Source organism: Lissotriton helveticus, chromosome 7 (genome assembly GCF_964261635.1).
Source record: "Lissotriton helveticus chromosome 7, aLisHel1.1, whole genome shotgun sequence".
Lineage (NCBI taxonomy): Eukaryota > Metazoa > Chordata > Amphibia > Caudata > Salamandridae > Lissotriton > Lissotriton helveticus.
Window position 1 is genome coordinate 821,472,176 of NC_136068.1, and position 22,165 is coordinate 821,494,340.

General features: G+C 45.4%; 1 protein-coding gene across 2 annotated transcripts in view; it reads right to left on the bottom strand.

Moving 5' to 3' along the window:
- MYOT (myotilin) overlaps positions 1–22,165 on the bottom strand; it is a 673,370-nt gene that overhangs the window by 136,820 nt on the left and 514,385 nt on the right. For both annotated transcript variants that reach the window (XM_078653296.1, XM_078653297.1), the window contains exon 14: positions 9,694–9,901. In XM_078653296.1, coding sequence (XP_078509422.1) covers positions 9,694–9,901 — 208 coding nt within the window. The remainder of the gene's footprint in view (positions 1–9,693; positions 9,902–22,165) is intronic.

The window sequence follows — 22,165 nt, forward strand, 5'->3', positions numbered from 1 at the left end:
TGTCAGCGATTGAAAGAGACTGCACTCAGAGTTGCTGTGCGCATCCGCGAAAAGATTGCAGAGTAGACACGCAATACTTGTACTAAAGTGTTGTGCGATTGTACTGTAGGCACGCAATTTAAAATCCAGCTAAACGCGTCAGCAGAGTTGCTGTGCGCATCAGCGAGTGAACTGTAAACTAGACACGCAGTTTTAAAATCAAGATGTGCGTATCAGCGAAGAAGATTGCAGGGTAGACGACCAAATACTTGTACAAAAGAGTATAGCCTGCTTGTCCTCGCACAGCAGGAAATCGCCTTTCACTTGCGAGATGCGCGCCGATTGAAACCCCTGGCACGTGCACTCGATTCCCGGCTTCCCCAGCTAGACACATACAGTGATCCTGGGTAAATGATGTGTAAAGCAATGTGTTATCTTGGGCTAATCAGTTTGTCAACTCCCTCCTATCTCAGTGACTTTGGTAGCGCCAATATGGGGCTGCGAACTATATATGTACAATTGTACATTACCTTAACAGTGAATCTATATTCGGGTAAACTTTGGGGGTATATAAAAAAGTTTCTAGTTTTATAAAAGAGGCCCTTGGTAATAAAATGGATCCCATCGCCTGAGGGTTTATTTCCAGCAGAGAGGTGTCGGGGGGGGGGGGGGTGTGCTCCCTGAGTGGAAGGACCTCTGCTGGGGAGGGGGGAGCAGCGCGTGCTTGTCATAAGGCAGAAACAAGCGGATGACACGAAGCAAGACATTCAAGAGCGGTGTCTGCAGCGTCAGGGACTGGGGGTGAGCATCACGGCTCGGAACCCTGAGGGAGGCGGGGGTAGGGGCTTCACGGAGAACAGCCGGTGGAGAGAATCCAGGATGGGGTGGGAGCAACAGTATCAGGAAAAGAGGGGAAGAGAAGGGGCAGAGTAAGCCTGATGTGACTTGGGGGGGGGGAGGGGGAGGGCACACGAGTCAGGTGGGGGAAGGGGAAGAGAGGTGCGCAGAAGGAGGTGGGACCGGAGCATAGCCATTGTTGGGTGAAGGAGAGACGGGACTGGTTGCAAAACGGTCTGAGGCGGACAGTGCTTAATGTGTAAACAAGTGAACCACGCAGCTACGGGTCACCCACATATAATTAAGAGGCGAGGGTTCGGATGTCAGTGTTGAGTTGCGGAAAAAAGGAGGATACAGAAAACTCACAAGTTGCACTTTAACTACAGTAGTCGTGGGGTGAGCATCACGGCTCGGAAACCCTGAGGGAGGCGGGGGTAGGGGCTTCACGGATAACAGCCGGTGGAGAGAATTCAGGATGGGGTGGGAGCAACAGTATCAGGAAAAGAGGGGAAGAGAAGTGGCAGAGTAAGCCTGATGTGACGAGGGGGGGCACACGAGCCAGGTGGGGGAAGAGGAAGAGAGGTGAGCAGAAGGAGGTGGGACCAGAGCAGAGACATTGTTGGGTGAAGGAGAGACGGGGCTGGTTGCAAAGCGGTCTGAGGCGGACAGTGCTTAATGTGTAAACAAGTGAACCACGCAGCTACAGGTCACCCACATATAATTAAGAGGCAGAGGGTTCGTATGTCAGTGTTGAGTTGCGGAAAAAAGGAGGATACAGAAAAGTCACAAGTTGCACTTTATCTACAGTAGTCGTTTCCTGTAACTCATGAAGTGAATGAATGAGTTCAGTGCTGATTCGCTGAGGTGCTTTGAAGAAGGAATTCCGTTTTACAATGAACAAATTGTATCACAGACATAACTATGTACTGTCAGGACTTAAAAACAACACATTGTTTTCTGTAGAAGTGAATGCAATTTCAAGAAGCATTGGCGCCGTGCGGCTGTAAATGTGACGCCGGACGGCAACAAAAACTAGCTCTCATGTAAAAGTGGTGCCGAAGGGTGTGAAGGATGGGGGTGGGCGGGGAGCGTAGGGGTGGATCGGACTCGGGGCCGAAATAATGACAAAGGGTGTGAAGGATGGGGGTGGGCGGGGAGCGTAGGGACGGCTCAGAGGCCTGAGGCAGAGCGCACCATATGGAGAGGGAGGGGGGTGGCAGTGGGAGGGTGATTGATGGGCGGGGCAGTGCTGGGGAAGCCTTTGATGTGGCCTGGCGGCCGTGGAAGCCGGGCCTTTGAAGTGAAGCTAAGCTTCACTTCAAAGGTGTCGGAGGAATGCGGGCGGCTGTGCACGCGCTTTTGAGCTCAATGCGCATGCGCATTGAGCTTAAAAGTCACGGGCACTGCAAGGAATCGCCACGATTCCTTGCAAGTTAGATAAAGAGTCGATGAGCCCCTATAGTCTCGCTTGCTCGATGCGCATGCGCATCGACAGGCGAGACCTAAAAACCATTGCAGAATGGATCTGTGAAGGTCTCTCTAAATTCCCCTTTATGTCCCTTGTCTTTTGACAATTAGATATGCGTTGTCAATCGCTGCATCATTCATACATCCAAAAGCATGTGGAGATCTAAATGCAAAGGTGAATTGCCAAAATTAAATAATAGGACACTTGCTGTCATAGCCATCATCTTTTGCCCAATCTCCATTGCTCCATCCTCAGCAAGACCAATATGTCACTAATCAATTATGTAGGAATCACAACCTGTAGTAAATACAACATCTAACATGACAAAATTGATATAAATGATAAACCTGGCCGGTCTGCATGCCACATTGAAAGGTATGCTGTCATCAACTCACTTCATAAATCAAAGGCAGATACTGCCCTTAATATGCATCCCTGGGTATTCAAGAAACCTGCAATACAGCAGTGCCTGTAGTGAGGGAAATGTTTGTGTTTCATCACTATTCTGAGCGTAATGAGCCTAGGTCGCGCTTCATGTAAATTGAAAAGCATGCATGTTAAATTGTAGATTTGTCTTTTAGGGAAAATCGACTCTTTGTTAACAGATCTTCCTCAGTTTTGTGAACTCAATACTCTTACCCCCTTTTCTGTGACAGTTTGGCCTCTTTAACCCCACTCCTCTGTGTATGTGGCAGCCCTCGCTGCCAACCGGCCCCCACTTGTCCCCCCCTTCTAGTGTGTGCGACATCTCGTGCTCCCTTGTTCTTCTTTTGCCAAAACATAGCTGTCAAGGTTCCCAGGCCCATGCGTGAAGCACTGATCCGGACCAGGTGTTTTCGTTGAATTCTGGGACTTGTAGTCCTGTTGCATTCACTCACCTCTCCTGGCCACAGCTTGCGCTCTCCCACCCGTGCCTGAACATAGTATGTGCTCAGCTTCTATTTTCCAGTATAGTATGTGTTCACCGACCACACCCCGGGCACTTCTGCTCTCCTGTCCCTGCATTTCTGCAAGTCTGGGCACGGACACATGTCCGTGCTTGGTCCACCTCTGCGTAGAATGCACATTTGAAAATGGGCACTGTCTTTATCAGACTGCGCAACAGTCGCATCCGTACTACACTCTGTGTAAACATTTTTTTTTTTTTACAATCCAGACACCCACATGAACATATGTACAGCAAATGGCCAATAAATGAGTGCTCGCCTGAAACGGACATAAAAGCACACATTAAATAAATATGAAAAAGTTAAAGGACACTCGGGCAACCCCTCCTACCCCCGGAGAATGCGCCTTGTCTGCTGAAATTAGCTCTTGTGCAGGGCATTCATTTGTTGTGCAGATGCACGAAACGCACCAGGGCGTGGCTGTAGACAAAATACTTTTGCATATATTACAATTTCTGTTCAAGCAGTGCGTTAGTCTAAATCCTGATAGGTGGCTCTTGGATAGACAGGGGTGTGTTTACAGGTTCAAAACTGCCCCGGTTTGCAAATGTGGGACATTTTTTTAGCTATTTGATTGATTGATTAATTGATTGATTGATTGGCAAATGAGGCCTCTTCACAATGTTAATGCCAGGGCCGACTTTCTGTCTCAGTGCGGCCCTGACCACCTCCAGTCCATCACAATCACAGGAACACAATCAATACAAACCAGTCTTGCCAAGTCCCACCTATCAGGAATTAGTCTCGCATTCCTAAACTCCTAGCAGCGCTTCGAGGCGCTGCGGGCAGCACTGTAGAGATGAAAGAAACGCAGCAAGCCAGGGGTGAGCTGAATCCCGCCTTGTGAATGAATGCCAGACGCAGCCTCGAGGCCGCATGCACCTGACAGCATCGGTGAAAACAAACAAGCAAGCAAACGATACGGTGAGTCTGTCCAATAGTCATGGTCAAGTCAAGGTCATCCGCTCTAAGTGTACCGACTGAGAGTTGTTGTTTATGAATATGATGCTTTAAAATAACTCGCGAGCTGTCCAAAATACAGCGAGAGAATTGAAACATTGTAATGCTGATTAAAACTTGTTTTGAAGGGTCACCACACGAAACTGGCCCGGCCACTTTGAATGAAGGGGGTCTGTGTGGAGTCAAATATTCATGTCTTCCACATCAGCAAACCACAATCTTCGTTCATTAATCAGCATTTAACTTAATCTGAAGGGAGTAGTGTGTGCTGAGCTGCTACTAACGTTGCATCGGTTTACTTACACGAACCTCTGGAGGCATGCCCTGGTATGCCAGAGCAAGCAGGAACAGATGAAGAAGGCAGGTTGTGATAAATATTGAAAAACCTTTTCACAGGTGTGATTAGTGCGCGAGAGTGGAAACAGAGCGCACACAATGTCAACCCCAATTGCCTAACACAGGATTTTTAAATGCTTCGATGTGATTACCAACTCTGTAAAATCAGTGCATTTATCCCAAGTCTCAAGTGCGTGCTCCCAACTCGAGGAAGTAGTACCCGCTGTGTAGTGTGTGGATATTCACAAAAGTGCAATACTTTAACTCCGTACACGAACTTCACTGTAAGTGTCAATGTAGCTACACAACACAGGCAAAGCTGCACTTTGTTTCTTCTTCCAAAATCGTTATTTTACTGCTATATTTTAGTGAAAAATGCATCTCGGGTCAGTTTTTGGTTGCGGGGACGCATTTAAACAAGAGCTCCAGGAAGTCAACACCTCACGTCCTGTTGTTCCTGTGCGGTTAGTTATACGTGCATTCACACTATATTTTAAAGCAGAATGGCGCATACATACGAGAAGTGGCGTAATGGCATGATTTTGGGGAATTTCCCATAAGTAGTGTAATGCAAAATTCCCAAAATTACACGAATACGCCGGCGTTATTTACATTTCGCCCAGGCTAGTGTTCAGCCATCTCCATGCAGATCTTCAAGGCCTTGTGAGTCTTCCAGTACTCTAGAGTGGGCCCACAGGGCACCCAGCCCTCACCTGCCACAGGTCACTGTAGCAAAGGCTTCTGGCCCGACAGGGAGAGAGCACATCAACACAGGCTCAGCTCCTAGCAACCGGCCAGCCCATCTCAAACCAGAAGCCCTTCTCAGTCCAGATCACGCACCCCCTGTGGCGCCCAGAGCATGCACATCTCTGCTTTATTCAAAATACAGTTTTCTCTCAGTCAGGAGTGACGCGTCTTTCTTTGTGTTAAGCCTTACTTTCTTGAGACGTTTTCCCCTCAAGAATGATGCACTCAGTTCAAGTCTCACATTTTGGTAGTAGAATGTCACAGGAACCGTCCGTCACGTAAATTCAATCTAAAAACTCGGCAACTATGACACACGCAAAGACCAGCTAAAAACCACAGTTCCAGAAACACTGAAGCACGACATCTTACCGTCGGAGCCTGGACAGGGCTGCAGCAGGCGGCGAGGGCCAGCGCGAGGATCAGAGGGGCCCCCATGCCGCGGGAGCGCCGGGATTCTGCTGGACTGAGCTGCTCAAATCTGCTGAGCTGACACGGAGGTTTCCAGCTCAGACTTTGTCTTTCGCAAGGGGCCCGGAGTCCGCGAGGCCCGCCTTGCAGTGGTTTTGCTGTTTTCCCAATGTTTTCTACAGATGCCCAGTTAATAACGAGCACCCACGAGGTTAATTATTAACAGTTCTCAACTCACTCGCCTCCAAGCCTTCCCGCTCAGCTCCGCCGCTCGTGCCAAGCTCTCGCGTGCTGTCACCCCCACCACGCGCGGCATCCAATGGGATGCTGCGCCGGTGTACCAGCCAATCCTGGCGGCTAGGAGGGCACATTTGCTGCTCGCCCTGTTGCCGTCGGAAACCCGGGCTGTGGCAGCAATCAAGCACCCCTGGGTCCCGCTGGGGAACTTACAGTGCGCATGCTTGAGAAAGTTGACAACTTTCCCAAGCATGCGCACTGTAAGTTCCCCAGCGGGACGGTCTGCTGCAGCCTGAGTGTGGACTGTCACTCAAGCTGCAGCAGGCCACCCCCTACGCAATTCCGCCGGCGGCTGATTGTTGCAATGCTTTAACCTGTTTAGAAGATACGGCGGCGATGCGGGTCCATGGTGGCTGGTGGGGCTACGCCCCTACGCCCCAATGGACGCACCGCTGCTGAATAATATAGAAAGTGAAAATATCCAAGTATATAATCTAGATAGTAAAAAATATCGTTTTTTAAATAATATTTAATTATTTATAGTGTTTTTTCATGTTATAATATGTGTGAAAAGTGTCATTTTATGTTATAATTATTTTTAATTAATGATTTTTTAAAATTATTGTGTAATTTTATTCTGTAGCGGGTTGTGGGTTTATAGGGGAATAGGGTGGGAAGTAATTTAATTATAATTAATTAAATATGTAAATGTATTTATTGGTAGTAATATTTAATTAATTGGTAATTAAATAATATTTGTTAATTATTTAAAATTTAATTGGTAATTAATTTAATTTTATTGATTAATTGCTAATTATGTAAATTTAAATAATTTATTTCCTGTAGCGGGTTGTGGGTTTATAGGGGAATAGGGTGGGAAGTAATTTAATTATAATTAATTAAATATGTAAATTTAATAATTGGTAGTAATATTTAATTAATTGTTAATTAAAAAATATTTGTTAAATAATTAAAATGTAATTGGTAATTAATTTAATTTAATTGATTAATTGCTAATTGTGTTAAATTAAATTATTTATTTCCTGTAGCGGGTTGTGGGTTTATAGGGGAATAGAGTGGGAAGTAATTTAATAATAATTAATGAAATATATAACATTTATTTAATTGTATTTAATATAAAATAATTGTAAATTAAATTTTAATTATCAAATAAATAATTGGTAATTAGTTATAAATTAGTATTAATAGGTAACTAATTGAAATATTTATAGTTAATTAGTAATTTTAATATATTAATTATTATGTTATATTAAATAGTTAATCATTTTTAAATAAATTTATATTGATATTATTTTGTAATTTATTTATTAATATATGAAGTATTTACTTTCTCTAATGTTGCACCCACTGGAGTGGGAATAGTAATTTTAACCCTTACGCTATCCAACGCTTTCCCTACTGTTGCACCCACTGGAGTGGGAATAGTAATTTTAACCCCTACGCTATCCTACGCTTCCCCTACTGTTGCACCCTTTGGAGTGGGAATAGTAATTTTAACCCTTACGCTATCCAACACTTTCCCTACTGTTGCGGGAAACATCCTTTACAACGCAACTTTTACAACGCACTACCATTACAACAAAACTTTTACAACGCAAAAACTATTACAATGCATGTTTTTACAACGCAGATACCTTTACAACGCATACCATTACAACGTAAGTATTGGTAAGTATATAATAATTTTTTTAATGTAAATTTTTGTAATTTTTGGGTAAAGGGGTATTTTTAGGGTTCAGGGTCAGTTTTTAGTTTTTGGGTAAAGGGGTATATTTAGGGTTCAGGGTCAGTTTTTGGTTTTTGGGTAAAGGGGTATTTTTAGGGTTCAGGGTCAGTTTTTAGTTTTTGGGTAAAGGGGTATTTTTAGGGTTCAGGGTCAGTTTTTAGTTTTTGGGTAAAGGGGTATTTTTAGGGTTCAGGGTCAGTTTTTGTTTTTTGGGTAAAGGGATATTTTTAGGGTTCAGGGTCAGTTTTTAGTTTTTGGGTAAAGGGGTATTTTTAGGGTTCAGGGTAAGTTTGGGGTTTTTGGGGTACAGGGGTACAGTGTAAAAATAAAGTAAAATTAAATTTACATTAAATTAATTTAATGAAATTAAATTAAATTAAAATATATTAAATTAATTTTAAATAATTTAAATTAAAAAAAAATATTATATACTTACCAATACTTACGTTGTAATGGTATGCGTTGTAAAGGTATCTGTGTTGTAAAAACATGCGTTGTAAAAACATGCGTTGTAATAGTTTTTGCGTTGTAAAAATTTCGTTGTAATGGTAGTGTGTTGTAAAAGTTGCGTTGTAACGTCATATATCCACTGTTGCACTCTTTGGAGTGGGAATAGCAATTTTAACCCCTACGCTATCCAACGCTTTCCCTACTGTTGCACCCACTGGAGTGGGAATAGTAATTTTTACTCTTTTGTATTTGTATGTTAATAATATTGGCTATTATTTAATAAAATTTTGTTACTATATATATATATGTTTTAAGAAATATGAATAAAAAAATATTATTTTTTTACTTTCATTAATTATTTAATTATTAAAAGTTATTTTAAGTATTGTTGAGTATATTTTAGTAATACATTTTTTATATTAATGTAATTAAACATTGTTTTTATTAAAGTCGATATTTTTTACAACGATATTTTTGTAAACGATATTTTAAACTCGATATTTTTGTACTTACCTGTTTGTAGATACAAACTCGATATTCTGTCAGTCGATATTTTGTCAACGATATTTTTTCCAGTCGATATTATGTCCCTCGATATTTTTTCAGTGATCCATTTTTTTTTTACCCATTTATGGTATGATTCCATTTTTTAATTGAAGCTGTAAAGGACCATTAATCAATATTATTTATGTGAACCCCTCTTCGCTGCACTTTCCTCGTTAGGCTGACTGGGTTACTGCATCCATTCATCTTTTTAAGCCATACAGCTGTGTCTTCCCGGCCTCACTTGGTTTGTAGGAAGATGTGTTGGTATTTGGCATTTGTAAACAAGGTTTTTTTGAAAATATTAGATCAATATTTAAAAGCTCGATTCGGAAACGGCAGGGCGAAAAGTCAGACGTTTGCCCAAGGTATATTACTCCTATGTCAAAGAGAAAATATTCAACTTTCATGGCATTCAAGCAAATACAGGAGTACGTGTGAAAATCTACAATAGTTAAGGATTTCCAGGAGTTATTAACAGGTGTAACATTCACTTGTGGAATTTTTGGTTCTGAAAATGTGAACCAAATATGTATTTTTACATTTAACTGTTTTGTTTCTACAAATCGAAAGCGTTTTTTTTCTTGCTGCAATTCCATTCACCATTATAAATAATCCTTTCCGTTATCGCCCTTGAAAACGCTGTTACTTCTAACCTTGGCAGGAGTAAATATGTGAGTGTTTCTAGGATGTGGAACTACCTCCAATTGGTGTACAGGCACTTACAAATCAGTGAGTTTTCTGAACACACCTACTTTTGCTTAAAGGTTTACCCAGAAATGTCAAGAACCATACTCGTGTCGTAAATAGCTTTTGTCAAGGCCATTTGATAAGGCTCAACTCTGCCATTTACAATTGTGTGACTCGGGACTACGAATTGTACTTTGCAAACGGATTCAGTTTAGACGTGCAAAACCTTTTTAGAACTGAGTGCAAAAACGAAAATTTGAAAAGATAACATCTGATCTCATCGCCTTTCCATGTTCAGCTCGTAGGCCTACACGGAGTATGCAAATAAAGTGTTCCTTCCTTACCCAGAACATCGAGTTGCATTCTGAACGTGGCCTTTCCAGCACGGTTGGTTGCGACACATTCATACTCCCCCGCATCAGCGAGCCGAACCACTTCAAAGATCAAGGAATGGAAGCTCTTCTCCGACACGATCATTTTATGAAACTGATCCGCACGGACAGGCCTTCCATTTAGAAACCATGCCACATCAGGAGCTGGCAAACCAGTCACCTGTAAAAATGCGAAATTTTGTGTTAAAAGATAAAATGAATAGAGCACTGTAACAACACAATCAGGAGAGAATATTTTGATTGACACAATTATAGAAGTAGTCCGAAATATAACTTTATCCATACTCTAAGGATAGCAGCGATTTTTTTTTAACTTCAGTTCTCAGTGTTCTTGTGTATTTTAATTTTTTTGGGTACAGTTTGAGAGAATACTAATCCCAGGGGCCCATTAACAATAAAGTGGTCGATACTTAGTGAAATTCTCTATATATTGGCAGCAACCCTAGTCACAGTAGTTCTGGTCAATGTTGGAAAAGTTTGACGGATGGCACTGTCAAACCATCAAACTATTCCAAAGATTATATATTTTTTTAAACAAACTGCCAAAGCACGAGTTTCTCTTCTAAAAATGAAAAACTATCGGCACCACAACGTGGTCGTTTTCCCCCCGTGATGTGTGTGTTTGGGGGGGGTCATTATTTTTTTCTCCAATCCCTCACAGCCTAGTTTTACCTATTCACCCTAATTGGACGGAGGATGTTATGTGCTTCCTCCAATGGCCCCCACTCTGTCGGGCCATTGGGGGAATGTTTACGCTGACCCTAATTGGACAGAGGATGTTATGTGCTTCCTTCAATGGCCCCCACTCTGTCGGTCCATTGGGGGAATGTTTACACTGACCGAATACATTTTACTCTATCAGTGTAAACCTAGCAGTCCACCCGACTCTAAATTGAGTGGAAAGACTAAGAGTTTGGCAAACAGGGCACTCTGTCTCAGTGCCCTCTCCGCCAAACTGTGAATCGGGACATAGGTTTTCATGGTCACAAGCATGAGAACCTCTGTCTCCTCTTAGCTTGCTCCCTTTAACTATTTCCTGCTACGGCTTTTTAATGTGCAGTTTTTATATAGCGTACACTCGACCAGAAGGTATCAAAGCGCTTTACATCAGCATCAGTTGCCTTACAGACAGACACATTAATTAGGTCGAGCCTAGCGGCAGTGCGCATGCGCTGCTCGCTCTGCGAGGCTGCTGTAGTAGAGTATGGGAGAGAAGCCACGCCCACTCTCCTCCCATATTTTTCATTGGCTTGTGTCATTGTCTTAAGCAAATGCTGCCTTCAGATTTGTTAATAGGCTTGTTAGTCCCTCCTTAGTACGGCCTTGTCTTCATTTGTACCCTCCCTTGACGACTGGCCCTTTTACTTCGGTTGTTACACAGGTCCTCCTATTTAGTCTGTAAGCACTGTTTATTTTATTGAGTTTCTCTTACTGCAGGCCGGACAAGCGCTGCTTCAGATGAAACCGCTTGTGCTTTTTTAAGCAGCACGGCCGTCCCAGTAACACGGGCGCCTGCTTTCGGCTTTATCTCGTGTCTGTTTCAACCCCCCTCAGTAAAAGGGATTTAGAAAGGATTAGTGAAAGTTATGTGATTTTCAGGTAGCACCTAATCCTGTGCCAATGGGCCGACGCTGACCTCAGCACACCTGTGTAACATGTCATCTGTACTAAAGCCACCTGATGAGTTGATTTCAAAAGCCTGTTTTATTAACAACACCACCACCAATACCACCACCACCAATACCGATACCACCACCACCCCTACCATCACCACCACCAATACCTCCACCACCACTACCACCACCACTGCCATCAACACCACCAATACCACTACCACCACTAATACTACCACCACCACCAATACCACCACCACCAATACCACCCTCAACAACCCCACCACCACCAATACAACCACCAACACCACTAATACTACCAATACCACCACCACCATCAATACCACAGTCAAAGCCAATACCATCAATACCACCACCACTAATACTACCACCACCACCAACACCCCCACCACCAATACCAACACCAATATTACCACCAATACCACCACCACCACCAATACTACCACCACTAATACCACCGTTAACGCCAATACCACCACCACCAATTCCAATACCACCACAACCAATACCACCACCAACACCAATACCGCCATCAATATAACCACCTATACCACCACCAACAATTCCACCACTACCACCAATACCACCAATACCACCACCACCAATACCAATACCATCACCAATACCAATGCCAATACCAACACCACAAATACCACTATACCACCACCTATACCATAATACCACCACCACCACTAATACCACCACCACCGCCAATACCTCCACCACCAATACCATTACCACCACCAATACCAATACCACCACCACCAATATCACCACCACCAGCACCAATACCACCACCAATCCCACCACCAATACCCCACCACCAATACCAACACCACCACCTCCAATACCAGTACCACCACCAATACCAGTACCACCACTACCAATACCAGTACCAGTACCACCACCACTACCATTACCACCACCAATACCACCACCACGAATACTAATACTTCCACCACCAATACCGCCACCACCAATAGCCCCACCTCCACCAATATTACCAATGCCACCACCAATACCACCAATACAAGCACCACCAATACCACCACCAACAATACCAATACCACCACCACCAATACCAATACCACCACCTCAGAGCGTCTCGCTCACTAGTAATATCAGGGGCACTGCACGAGGCCAGAGCTGCAGCCGAGACCATCCCTCCCTCCCTCCCTTCTGCCTGCCATAAAGCACAGCCTGCCCTGCACCAGGAGGTGAAGCCAGGGCCCTACTACAGTTGGAGTGTTTTTTATTAGGCCAAAGATAGCAATGACATTGCGCATTGCCACACTGCACACTCAAATCACGGAGAGGGCAGGAACTAGCCCCCCTTCCTGCTCTTCCCCCTGAGCCGCAACAGTGTAATCATAGGGCAAAAGGTATTAGATCGCTTTGTTAATGTTAATAGCTCGGATCATATGTAACTCTCACTTCACACTTTGTGTCTTTGTAATTTACAACACTTACACATCTTCTTCACTGTACTATTTATCACTACTTTGAAGACGTTGCAGGCTGGTCTCGTCCTCTGATATTTACAATCTAACAAGCCGTCGAGAAGGCCCTTTATTGCAATGCAGTAGGTCTCGCATTTGCGAGAGTGTAAGCTATTAGTATTGTAAATGACAATGCCTTTTTATTTATGCTTTAAAACCCAAAACATAAATAAAAGGCATTGTCATTTACAATGCCAATAGCTCAAACTCGCGTGAATGCGAGACCTATTGCATTGCAAATGCTTGGTTTTTAGGTCTCGCGTGGCGTACTGCGCACATGCGCAGTCGAACTCGCTAGATTTTATGTTTTAGAGTGTGTACACTAGCGAGGGTTAAGCCCCGCCCCTCTTCTCCTTTGGCTTGGCTCCTAAACAGTGGCCAGCCATTTGAGAAGAGGTCGCCATGACGTATTTCTTTCTCTTTAAGCCCGACCTTTTCTGACTAGGCTCCTTGACTTACTGCTGTGGTAAAAGGTTTCTTATCTTCTTTATGGGTCCAGTTGGCCCCATAAAGAAGATAAGGTACCCCAGCAGGAAGTCGGGGCACCCAGTCTGAAAGGGACGGGGCTTCCCAAGGGCTCCGAGCCAGCGAGGCAACAAAGCCGTCGCCGCAGTGAAGGTCCTGACAGGAATGCGGAGAAAATGCCTCGAAGGGGCATCAGTCTGGCTCTGCCGTGTGCCTCCAGCCACTTTCAGCTCAGGAACAATTGTGTCAGCGCGGGGCCAGGTGCGCGGGGGCTGCATCGCATACAGACGCTTTTTCCTGTCTCATATCTAAGCAATGGCGCCATGTATAATGCTATTGGAAGAGGGTGGGGCAGGCCCAGGCTGGCAGATGGCTCCCGCTTGTGAGTCTGCACCCCTTGTAGCAGTGCGCGTGCTCCCACGTCCCTTGCCTTCTTCGACCGTGCTCTCTCTCCTCAGTACATAATAATGCATAAAACATAAGATGATTGATAAGATCAGCTGTTCTGGGAATACCGAGTCAGAATCTACGGGCCCTCACTGGAAGCGCAATTTTCACCTCTATACGCCTCCTTCTGAAGATTGAAATCCATGCTCGTTACCGCCGCAGGAGCCGCACACTATCAGCAAAGTTGGGAGTCATGCCTTCAAATGAAAAATGATATATTTTTCTTTTTTAAAGGGAAATTGCAGTCACTAATGTCAAGCGCATCGACAGCCAGTGGAAAAATTACCCTTTTCTGTAGGTCTATGTAGTTAAAAAGTACCTATTTGTGTCAGCATTAATGCAATGTTGAGTATTGGATGAGGCATACCTTTGTTTTTCAGACTCCAGTGCACTATCACGAATCAATAGCCAATTACCTAACTGAGGCTCAAGAAGAAAGAGTGCCAAGGCTCTGCCTTGTGCCTCTAGCTACTTTCAGCTCAGCAACAATTGTATCAACGCAGGGCCATGTGCGGGGGGGGGGGGCTGCATCGCACACAGCCGCTTTTTCCTGTCTCATATCTAAGCAATGCCACCATGTGTAATGCTATTGGAGGAAGGCGGGGCAGGCAGGCGCAGGCCAGCAGATGGCTCCCGCTTGTGAGTCTGCGCCCGTTGTAGCAGTGCGAGCGCTCCCACCGTCCCTTGCCTTCTTCGACCGCGCTCTCTCTCCTCAGTACATAATAATGCATAAAACATGAGATGAGGGAGTATAGGACTGGACCCTGACAGCGACAGGAAGCCATGCTAATGACAACGTATTTGATAAAAATCGCAGCAGCATGACAAATGTTCTGTTTTAATCTGCAGCACTGGCCATCAGTGGGTGCCTCTACTGGTCTCCGGTGTGCGCTTCCTCGTGCCTCTTCTGTGTGTGTCACAAATAGCTCCTCCACTGTGTCACATTGGCCCTTGTGCAAGGAAGGAAATGGGTCCCTGGATGCTTTTTGAATGATTAAAAAAAAGAGCTTAAATCATCAGGGTTCAGTGAGTCCCCCAGGGCCTAGGTGCCACTCCACCTGCTGCACCAGTGGAAGCTACGCCCTACTTCCTCTGTGCCCCGCTGCCTTTCAGTGCCTGCCCTCTTGCCTCCTGTGTGTGAGTATCCTGTGTCCGCTCTCTGCTTGATAACTGTGCACCAACTAGCTTCCAGTGTGCGCCTGCTCAGGATTTGTGTGTGAAGATTTAACAGCCCGTCTGCTTGATCTTCCAGTGATCCCACGCGTGCTTTCTGTCTCTACCTGTACCAATCCCCATAACCGTCACCAAAGACATAGGGATAGAGCCTGAACGTGTGCGATGCCCCTTGTCCTACAGTGCCTGTCTTCACTTGCTCCTGTTTGTGCTTACGCTAGCCTCATGTGTTAGTTCATGCCTCCGCTCTCGGTGTGTGTGACTCTTCTGGCCACCTGTATGTTCTCCATTTGCCTCCTTTGGCTTATAGAATTGGGCTCTTTTTTTGTCGCTGTGCAGTCAGTAAGTGATAAACAGGGCCACTGGAATTATATGACAGGGAGGACCAAATTGTGCAGCAGGGTTAACAAAATAATGCTGCAAAACAAGGCAAATGATGCTGCCCAATGCAGCATATTTTGTGATAGTATTAATTGAATATTTTGTGATTTCTCTATATGTTAATGCTGTCTGGCCAAGTTTTCACCTAATTGGTACCTTGTTAACACCCAAATACAAGCATAAGCAACAGAAAGGTGACACGCAAATCTTTGCCAAGGCCCTTACACAGTGCTGCAACACGTCACTTCGTTTTAATAACTTTTGATCCGTATGAGCTAGGGCCCATTTTTTTTGTTAAATTCAGCAGATTATGCAGCAGGTGATACATTATATGGCAAATTGGTATTAATGCGGAAATCGTAGTAGGTGCAAATTTGCATAATTCCAGTGGCCTCGCTGATAAATATTCATGTATTGTGGAGCACGTGCAGATCAGGCAGAACCCTCTACCTTGCATAGGTGTAATTTTGAGTGTACCGTTAGCTGTAACACATGGTTATAATGCAAATCTTGCGTTGGGGAGCCTCCATACACATATAGGTCTCAAGCACCCCCTCCTCCCCCAAAGACACACACAGATCTCAGGGTCTCCTCCACACACAGACCTCAAAGACGTCCTCCATTCGCCCAGATCTCAAGCTAGTGTATGTAGTTTGTATAGGAGTGTATTGTTTTTGCATCAGGGCAAAGGTAGCCTTTCTTTGCCATTTAAACACAAAAGCCCGAAGCATATGCCAGAAAATAGAGATACATTGTGCTACGGGAGTTTGTTGATTATTAGAGCTGCACTCCATCTCCCATCTCATGGATTGTAATCTCTAATACCATTAGCAAAACAAATGTGCTGTTTGCCTTCTCGACGCCGGCAGGACTCGACGTCTCTTGCCTACAGAAGGGTCACGGGCTCGCCAGCGGTGCTGTGCATTATACATGACAGTGACTGATGGGAGCTGCTCTGGGCCTTCACGGATTCGCTGTCCGTGCTGCCCTCTGCAAGAGCGGCGCCACCGCAGGCGCGAGCTCTGTGCGCCCGCATGCGGCCCAGCGCCGGAACCTGCTGTCTCGTGAAGGTGAGTTAGCCATACAACACCTGCCCTACCAGTCAGTTTCCAAGACCTTTAGGCCGGCGGATCATTAGATTATGGGCCCAGGCCTCACTGCTGCCCCCTGTGCCTCCTCGACACCCTTCATACTTCATCTCTGCCCTTGTTGGATCTCTGTACCATGTGCCTTCTCAGTGCCCCTGGCGGCCCCTGTGTCCTCTCTGAACTCCTGTGCCTCCCTGCTGCCCTTGATGCCACCTACCTGAACCCCGTGCATACCTTACTCCCTTGCCTCCCTGCTGCCCTTGATGCCTCCTACCTGAACCCTGTGCATAACTTACTCCCCTGCCTCCCTGCTGCCCTTGATGCCTCCTACCTGAACCCCGTGCATACCTTACTCCCCTGCCTCCCTGCTGCCCTTGATGCCTCCTACCTGAACCCCGTGCATACCTCACTCCCCTGCCTCCCTGCTGCCCTTGATGCCTCCTACCTGAACCCCGTGCATCCCTCACTCCCCTGCCTCCCTGATGCCCTTCATGCCTCCTACCTGAACCCCGTGCATCCCTCACTCTCCTGCCTCCCTTCATGCCTCCTACCTGAACCCCGTGCATCTCTCACTCCCCTGCCTCCCTGCTGCCCTTGATGCCTCCTACCTGAACCACGTGCATACCTCACTCTTCTGCCTCCCTGCTGCCCTTGATGCCTCCTACCTAAACCCCTGTGCATACCTCACTCCCCTGCCTCCCTGCTGCCCTTGATGTCTTCTACCTGAACCCCGTGCATCCCTCACTCCCCTGCCTCCCTGCTGCCCTTGATGCCTCCTACCTGAACCCCGTGCATACCTTACTCCCCTGCCTCCCTGCTGTCCTTGATGCCTCCTACCTGAACCCCGTGCATACCTCACTCCCCTGCCTCCTTGCTGCCCTTAATGCCTCGTACCTGAACCCCGTGCATCCCTCACTCCCCTGCCTCCCTGATGCCCTTCATGCCTCCTACCTGAACCCCGTGCATCCCTCACTCTCCTGCCTCCCTGCTGCCCTTCATGCCTCCTACCTGAACCCCGTGCATCTCTCACTCCCCTGCCTCCCTGCTGCCCTTGATGCCTCCTACCTGAACCACGTGCATACCTCACTCTTCTGCCTCCCTGCTGCCCTTGATGTCTTCTACCTGAACCCCGTGCATCCCTCACTCCCCTGCCTCCCTGCTGCCCTTGATGCCTCCTACCTGAACCCCACCCCGTGACGTTGCCCCAGCGAAGCTTTCAGGAATCACAGAGGCAGGGCTCCCGTAGCCGCGGTGCACCGTGAGTGTCCACTCGTCGAGGGAGGCTGAGAGCTCCGTGAGTGGGGCTTGGTGGGGGGGCGCAGTGCTGGTACTCGTTCATTGCATGAGAGAAGAGGAGGGATGGGGCCTGGGAGAAGTGGGGTTGTCTGCTAAGCTGCTCTTGGGATGCCTTTACCTGTTGCAGTTTCTTTCTTTTACCTTGGTGACTGCTTCCTGTACGCTCTGACAATATTTAGCATGTTTATTCCAAGTTTAATTATACCTCAATGAAGACTACCGCTCCCAGAATGCACTCCGTTCATTACACATCATGTATTTCAGTGACATGGAGCTACCCACAAGCAACATCTACCGGCTTCATAGATTTTCCTATATAGGTCATGACCAATCTATGGTCAAAGGTTCTTCATTCCCTTTTAAGCCGAGCATCCATTTACCAACAAAAGTGTCCTCCCCCCGCACCCCTCTTTGTGACATAATCTGCTAAAATGCTTTAAAATGTTTTCAGTGTGTGACAGGAAGGGCGGGCCTGGGAGTAGTGGGGCTTTTTTTAGGTTTCTGGCAGCCTCGTAACGCAGGGTGTTTACCTCAGCACCCAGTGATGGACCCCCGGGCGCACGGTAGCAAATGAGCTGTCAGTGCCTCCATGGTGCCCCGGATGCTTCTTCACAAGTAATTTTTAAACTACATTGGCTCTTGGAATTATGCTCTGGGGCTCTGTGTATGTGTGTGTGGCTCTGTGTGTGTGTGTGGCTCTCTGTGTGGCTATGTGTGGCTCTGTGTGTGGCTCTGTGTGTGTGTGTGGCTCTGTGTGTGTGTGTGTGGCTCTGTGTGTGTGGCTCTGTGTGTGTGTGTGTGGCTCTGTGTGTGTGGCTCTGTAGGTGTGTGGCTCTGTAGGTGTGTGGCTCTGTAGGTGTGGCTCTCTGTGTGTGTGGCTCTCTGTGTGTGTGGCTCTGTGTGTGTGTGTGTGGCTCTGTGTGTGTGTGTGTCTCTGTGTGCGTGTGTGTGTGTGTGGGTGCAAATGCAATAGGTCTCGCATTTGCGAGAGATTAAGCAATTGGCATTGTAAATGACAATGCCATTTATTTATCTGTTTTCAAAACCAACACATAAATACAAATGTTGTCTTTTACAATGCCAATAGCTCTAACTTTTGCAAAGGCGAGACCGTTGCATTGTAAATGCTTGTTTTTTAGGCAAGGGTAGATGAAGCGATTTGCCCAGAATCACAGGATGCTTGAGCCCCCCGCCACACTCGAACCTGGTTTCCAAGCTTCAAAGTCGGCCGCTCTAATTTGTTTCTTGTGGAAATAAGTGTTTTTTGTAAAGCGCTCTGATGCCTACGTGGCAATGTCTTCACTTTATAAAATAATATAAATAAATACTAAAATAATGAATACAAAGTGTTTAGTTTAAATTATTTCTTTCTTCGAGTTGGCTTTTTCTCCCTGCTGTACTGAAGGACGCCACTGGAGAGCAGCACGCCACTAGAAAAACTAAAACACTCCAAATTAATAGAGGTAACATGCTTAGTGCAAATGATGCGTTATTTGCCATGGTGCACTGTATGTTGAGTGTTTCCCATATTTGGTGGCAAGTTGCATGGGCTGGTAGACTTGTCAACTACTCTCCTGGCATTCATCACCCTGCGCACAGACTCCCACTGCGTGCACTACAAAGAGAAGGGAAATAAAATTAAAGAAACGTTTTAGAATCATTACGTTTGCAGTCTTCTTCAGATAATTGAATGTCTCTGATCAGCGTCGCAATGTCGCCTTAAAACTCCATGGTTGATATATTGGGCTTCATAACAGCCTTTGTCTATGATACAATTAGACGTGCTATTATCAGAACAGAACTCCACATTTGATCTTCAACCAGTCAGATTACAAACCGCAATCTAACAAGGAGCAGTGCACCTTACATAATGTGTGCATTGTTTAGCCGGCCTTATTATTTAGGTTTGCCTCATAAGATAGTTCATTTTTACAAATTATGGAATGTTATATTATGACATTTCGTAATATATGTCTTCAATGTTCCAATTTCAGTTGCATGACTATTGAGTGGGTGATGCTATTAAGAAAGATGGAAAGGACCGTCCGGGATAAAAAGATGTGGTGGTTATCAAACCTTACCCAACACTTTTTCTCTTTTCACTGGACTGCATTCCTCTCCGGAATACATTTCAACACCTCAGTGCCATAGAATATATCCCCTTACTTCTCCTTAATGCATGTCAGACTTCTGCCTTACACAACGGGTTGAGTCTGTACATCCTTTGACCTGTGTTTATAGGTAGTCAATATCATATACATAGCTCGTATTTAAGCAGATCATATCGTCTTGTAGAAGTCATGTGAGATTCATTATGCAGGGCCAGCACAATAAGGAACCCTTTACTGGCCAGGGAAAAATTACAGACTTTGGAGATGAATGTGTGCCCTAACATGGTTTGGAATAATAGTTATTGTATGGAGTCATTTATACTCGGTGTTCTAAAGAGATGGACTTTTATGAACAGTAAAACATAAAGGCGTTTGATTATCTTAATTATATTTGTAACTGGTCCAACAACTCATTGAGTTTAATAGCAAAAAGTTGACCCTGTAAGACTGTAGAGTTCACTGGTCTCCGTGTGTGTTCTGTGTTATTTAGCACCTAAATCCTCACCACGCTTCTCAAAAACTAAAAAAACTGTGGTTATCGTGTTTATTCATGTTTTTGCTCCTTACATAATCGCGGGAATTGTGTTTTTCCAGTGGTTATAAAGAAATTGGAATCCATTTCCTACCTTCCTCTTCATGGTACCGGTTCACTGAATTTGCTTTTCAAGTAACACTATACTAGTTATTCCCCTTATCCCTGCCAGTCTAATTTCCTAGTACTCATATACTCCTATGTCCAGCAGTCCAGTTCCACCTTATGTCAAGTATGTGCATAGATAAATATATGTTTACACCTCATTAAAATCCCTGTGTACAACACGGGTACTTGGACTGGGAGGAGTCCGGAACATGCAAGCACACCCGGAGGCACCACCAAGTTTGCGGCTATACAGCGCTCTGATCATAAGGAGACAGCAGAGAGCTCACCTCGCACTCTCGGGGGCAAGTTGGGGGGCAAGAAATGAAGCGCTCCTCACACGCTAGGAAGGAATCAAGTGCTCACCCTGCGCTCTATTGGCAAGGGCAAGGGGCATAAGAAGCCCTCCTTGGAGAGCACTGGGGCACACCAGCTAGGCGCAGACAGGCAGGCCAGCACAAGGGTCCTCAGAGCAAAATGGCAGTCCTCATCTCAGTGCAGCACGTCAGTACTACATAGTAATCCAGTCCCACAGCAGTCCTCCTGGCATTCCAGCATACTAAAATCACGGGATCAAGGCCCCTGACCTTACATTCCCAAAGTATTTGCTCTTGGGGCACTTCAAACAACTTTAGAAGTGCACAACACCCCCATTCAATCCACAGCCCTGGCTCCAGACACACTAGAGGGGGGCGGAGACAGCATTGTGAAAGGCAGTCACAGCCCTATTAAGCTGCTAGCAAAACTCTTCTCACTACTTTAAATGCAGACAAGGCTTATTCAGCCCAACTATGAGTCACCCCTTAAAGGTAGAACACAGTCATAAGCACTCAGAAATGCCCACTTGTAAAAGTGGCATTTCTAAAATAGTAATAACAAAAAATCTTTCACCAATAAGCAGGATGTATCACTATTTCAAACATACCAAAAATGGCCATGCTACCCCTTCCATATCAGAATGTTTCACAGAAACACCTATCAGGGAATTCCCAATGCAAACATATGAGAGGAGCAGCGTCACAATAGTTGGGAACCAAATAGCCTATTTGTCACTACCAGAACATGCTACACAACAAAGACACACGTCCTACCATTTACCTACACAGCACCCTACCCATAGGGCTATCTTGGGCCTACCTTAGGTGTGACCCATATTTACTAAAAGCAGTGTTTCCGATTAGCAAACACTTTAAATGGCGTGCCACGGTCGCAGTAAACTACGCAAGCAGGCCCTTCAGCGGCAGAGGCCTGAGACAGGTTTGAAATTCTACTTCTGTGGGTGGCGCAGGGAGGCGTCTGTTTGGAAGGAGTGCGGATGATCGCTTGTTAGCAGTTTTCCCTGATGAAGGGCCTCAGAGGCCTGAAATGCATTGGACATTAAATAAACTGCTACTGATGAATTGGGCTGTAGTCGTGTTCTTGTGGAAAGGTTCGGATGGCCAAACTTGAGCATTAGAAACCTGGAAAATGGCGGTGCCTTGCATGAAGATGAGAATGATCAAAATGAAGAAAGGATTACATTTAATCATAAAGGAGATGGCAAAAATCTGTCGTAAAAAACTGTGTAGAAAGTTATATTGAGAAAGAAATTGATGCAAATGCAAATGAAAATGCTGTGCCAATGGCTAGGGGCAGAAAGTTGCACCTAAATTGTTGTTGACAAATTTGACCAGGCCTAACAGCTCATTGTATC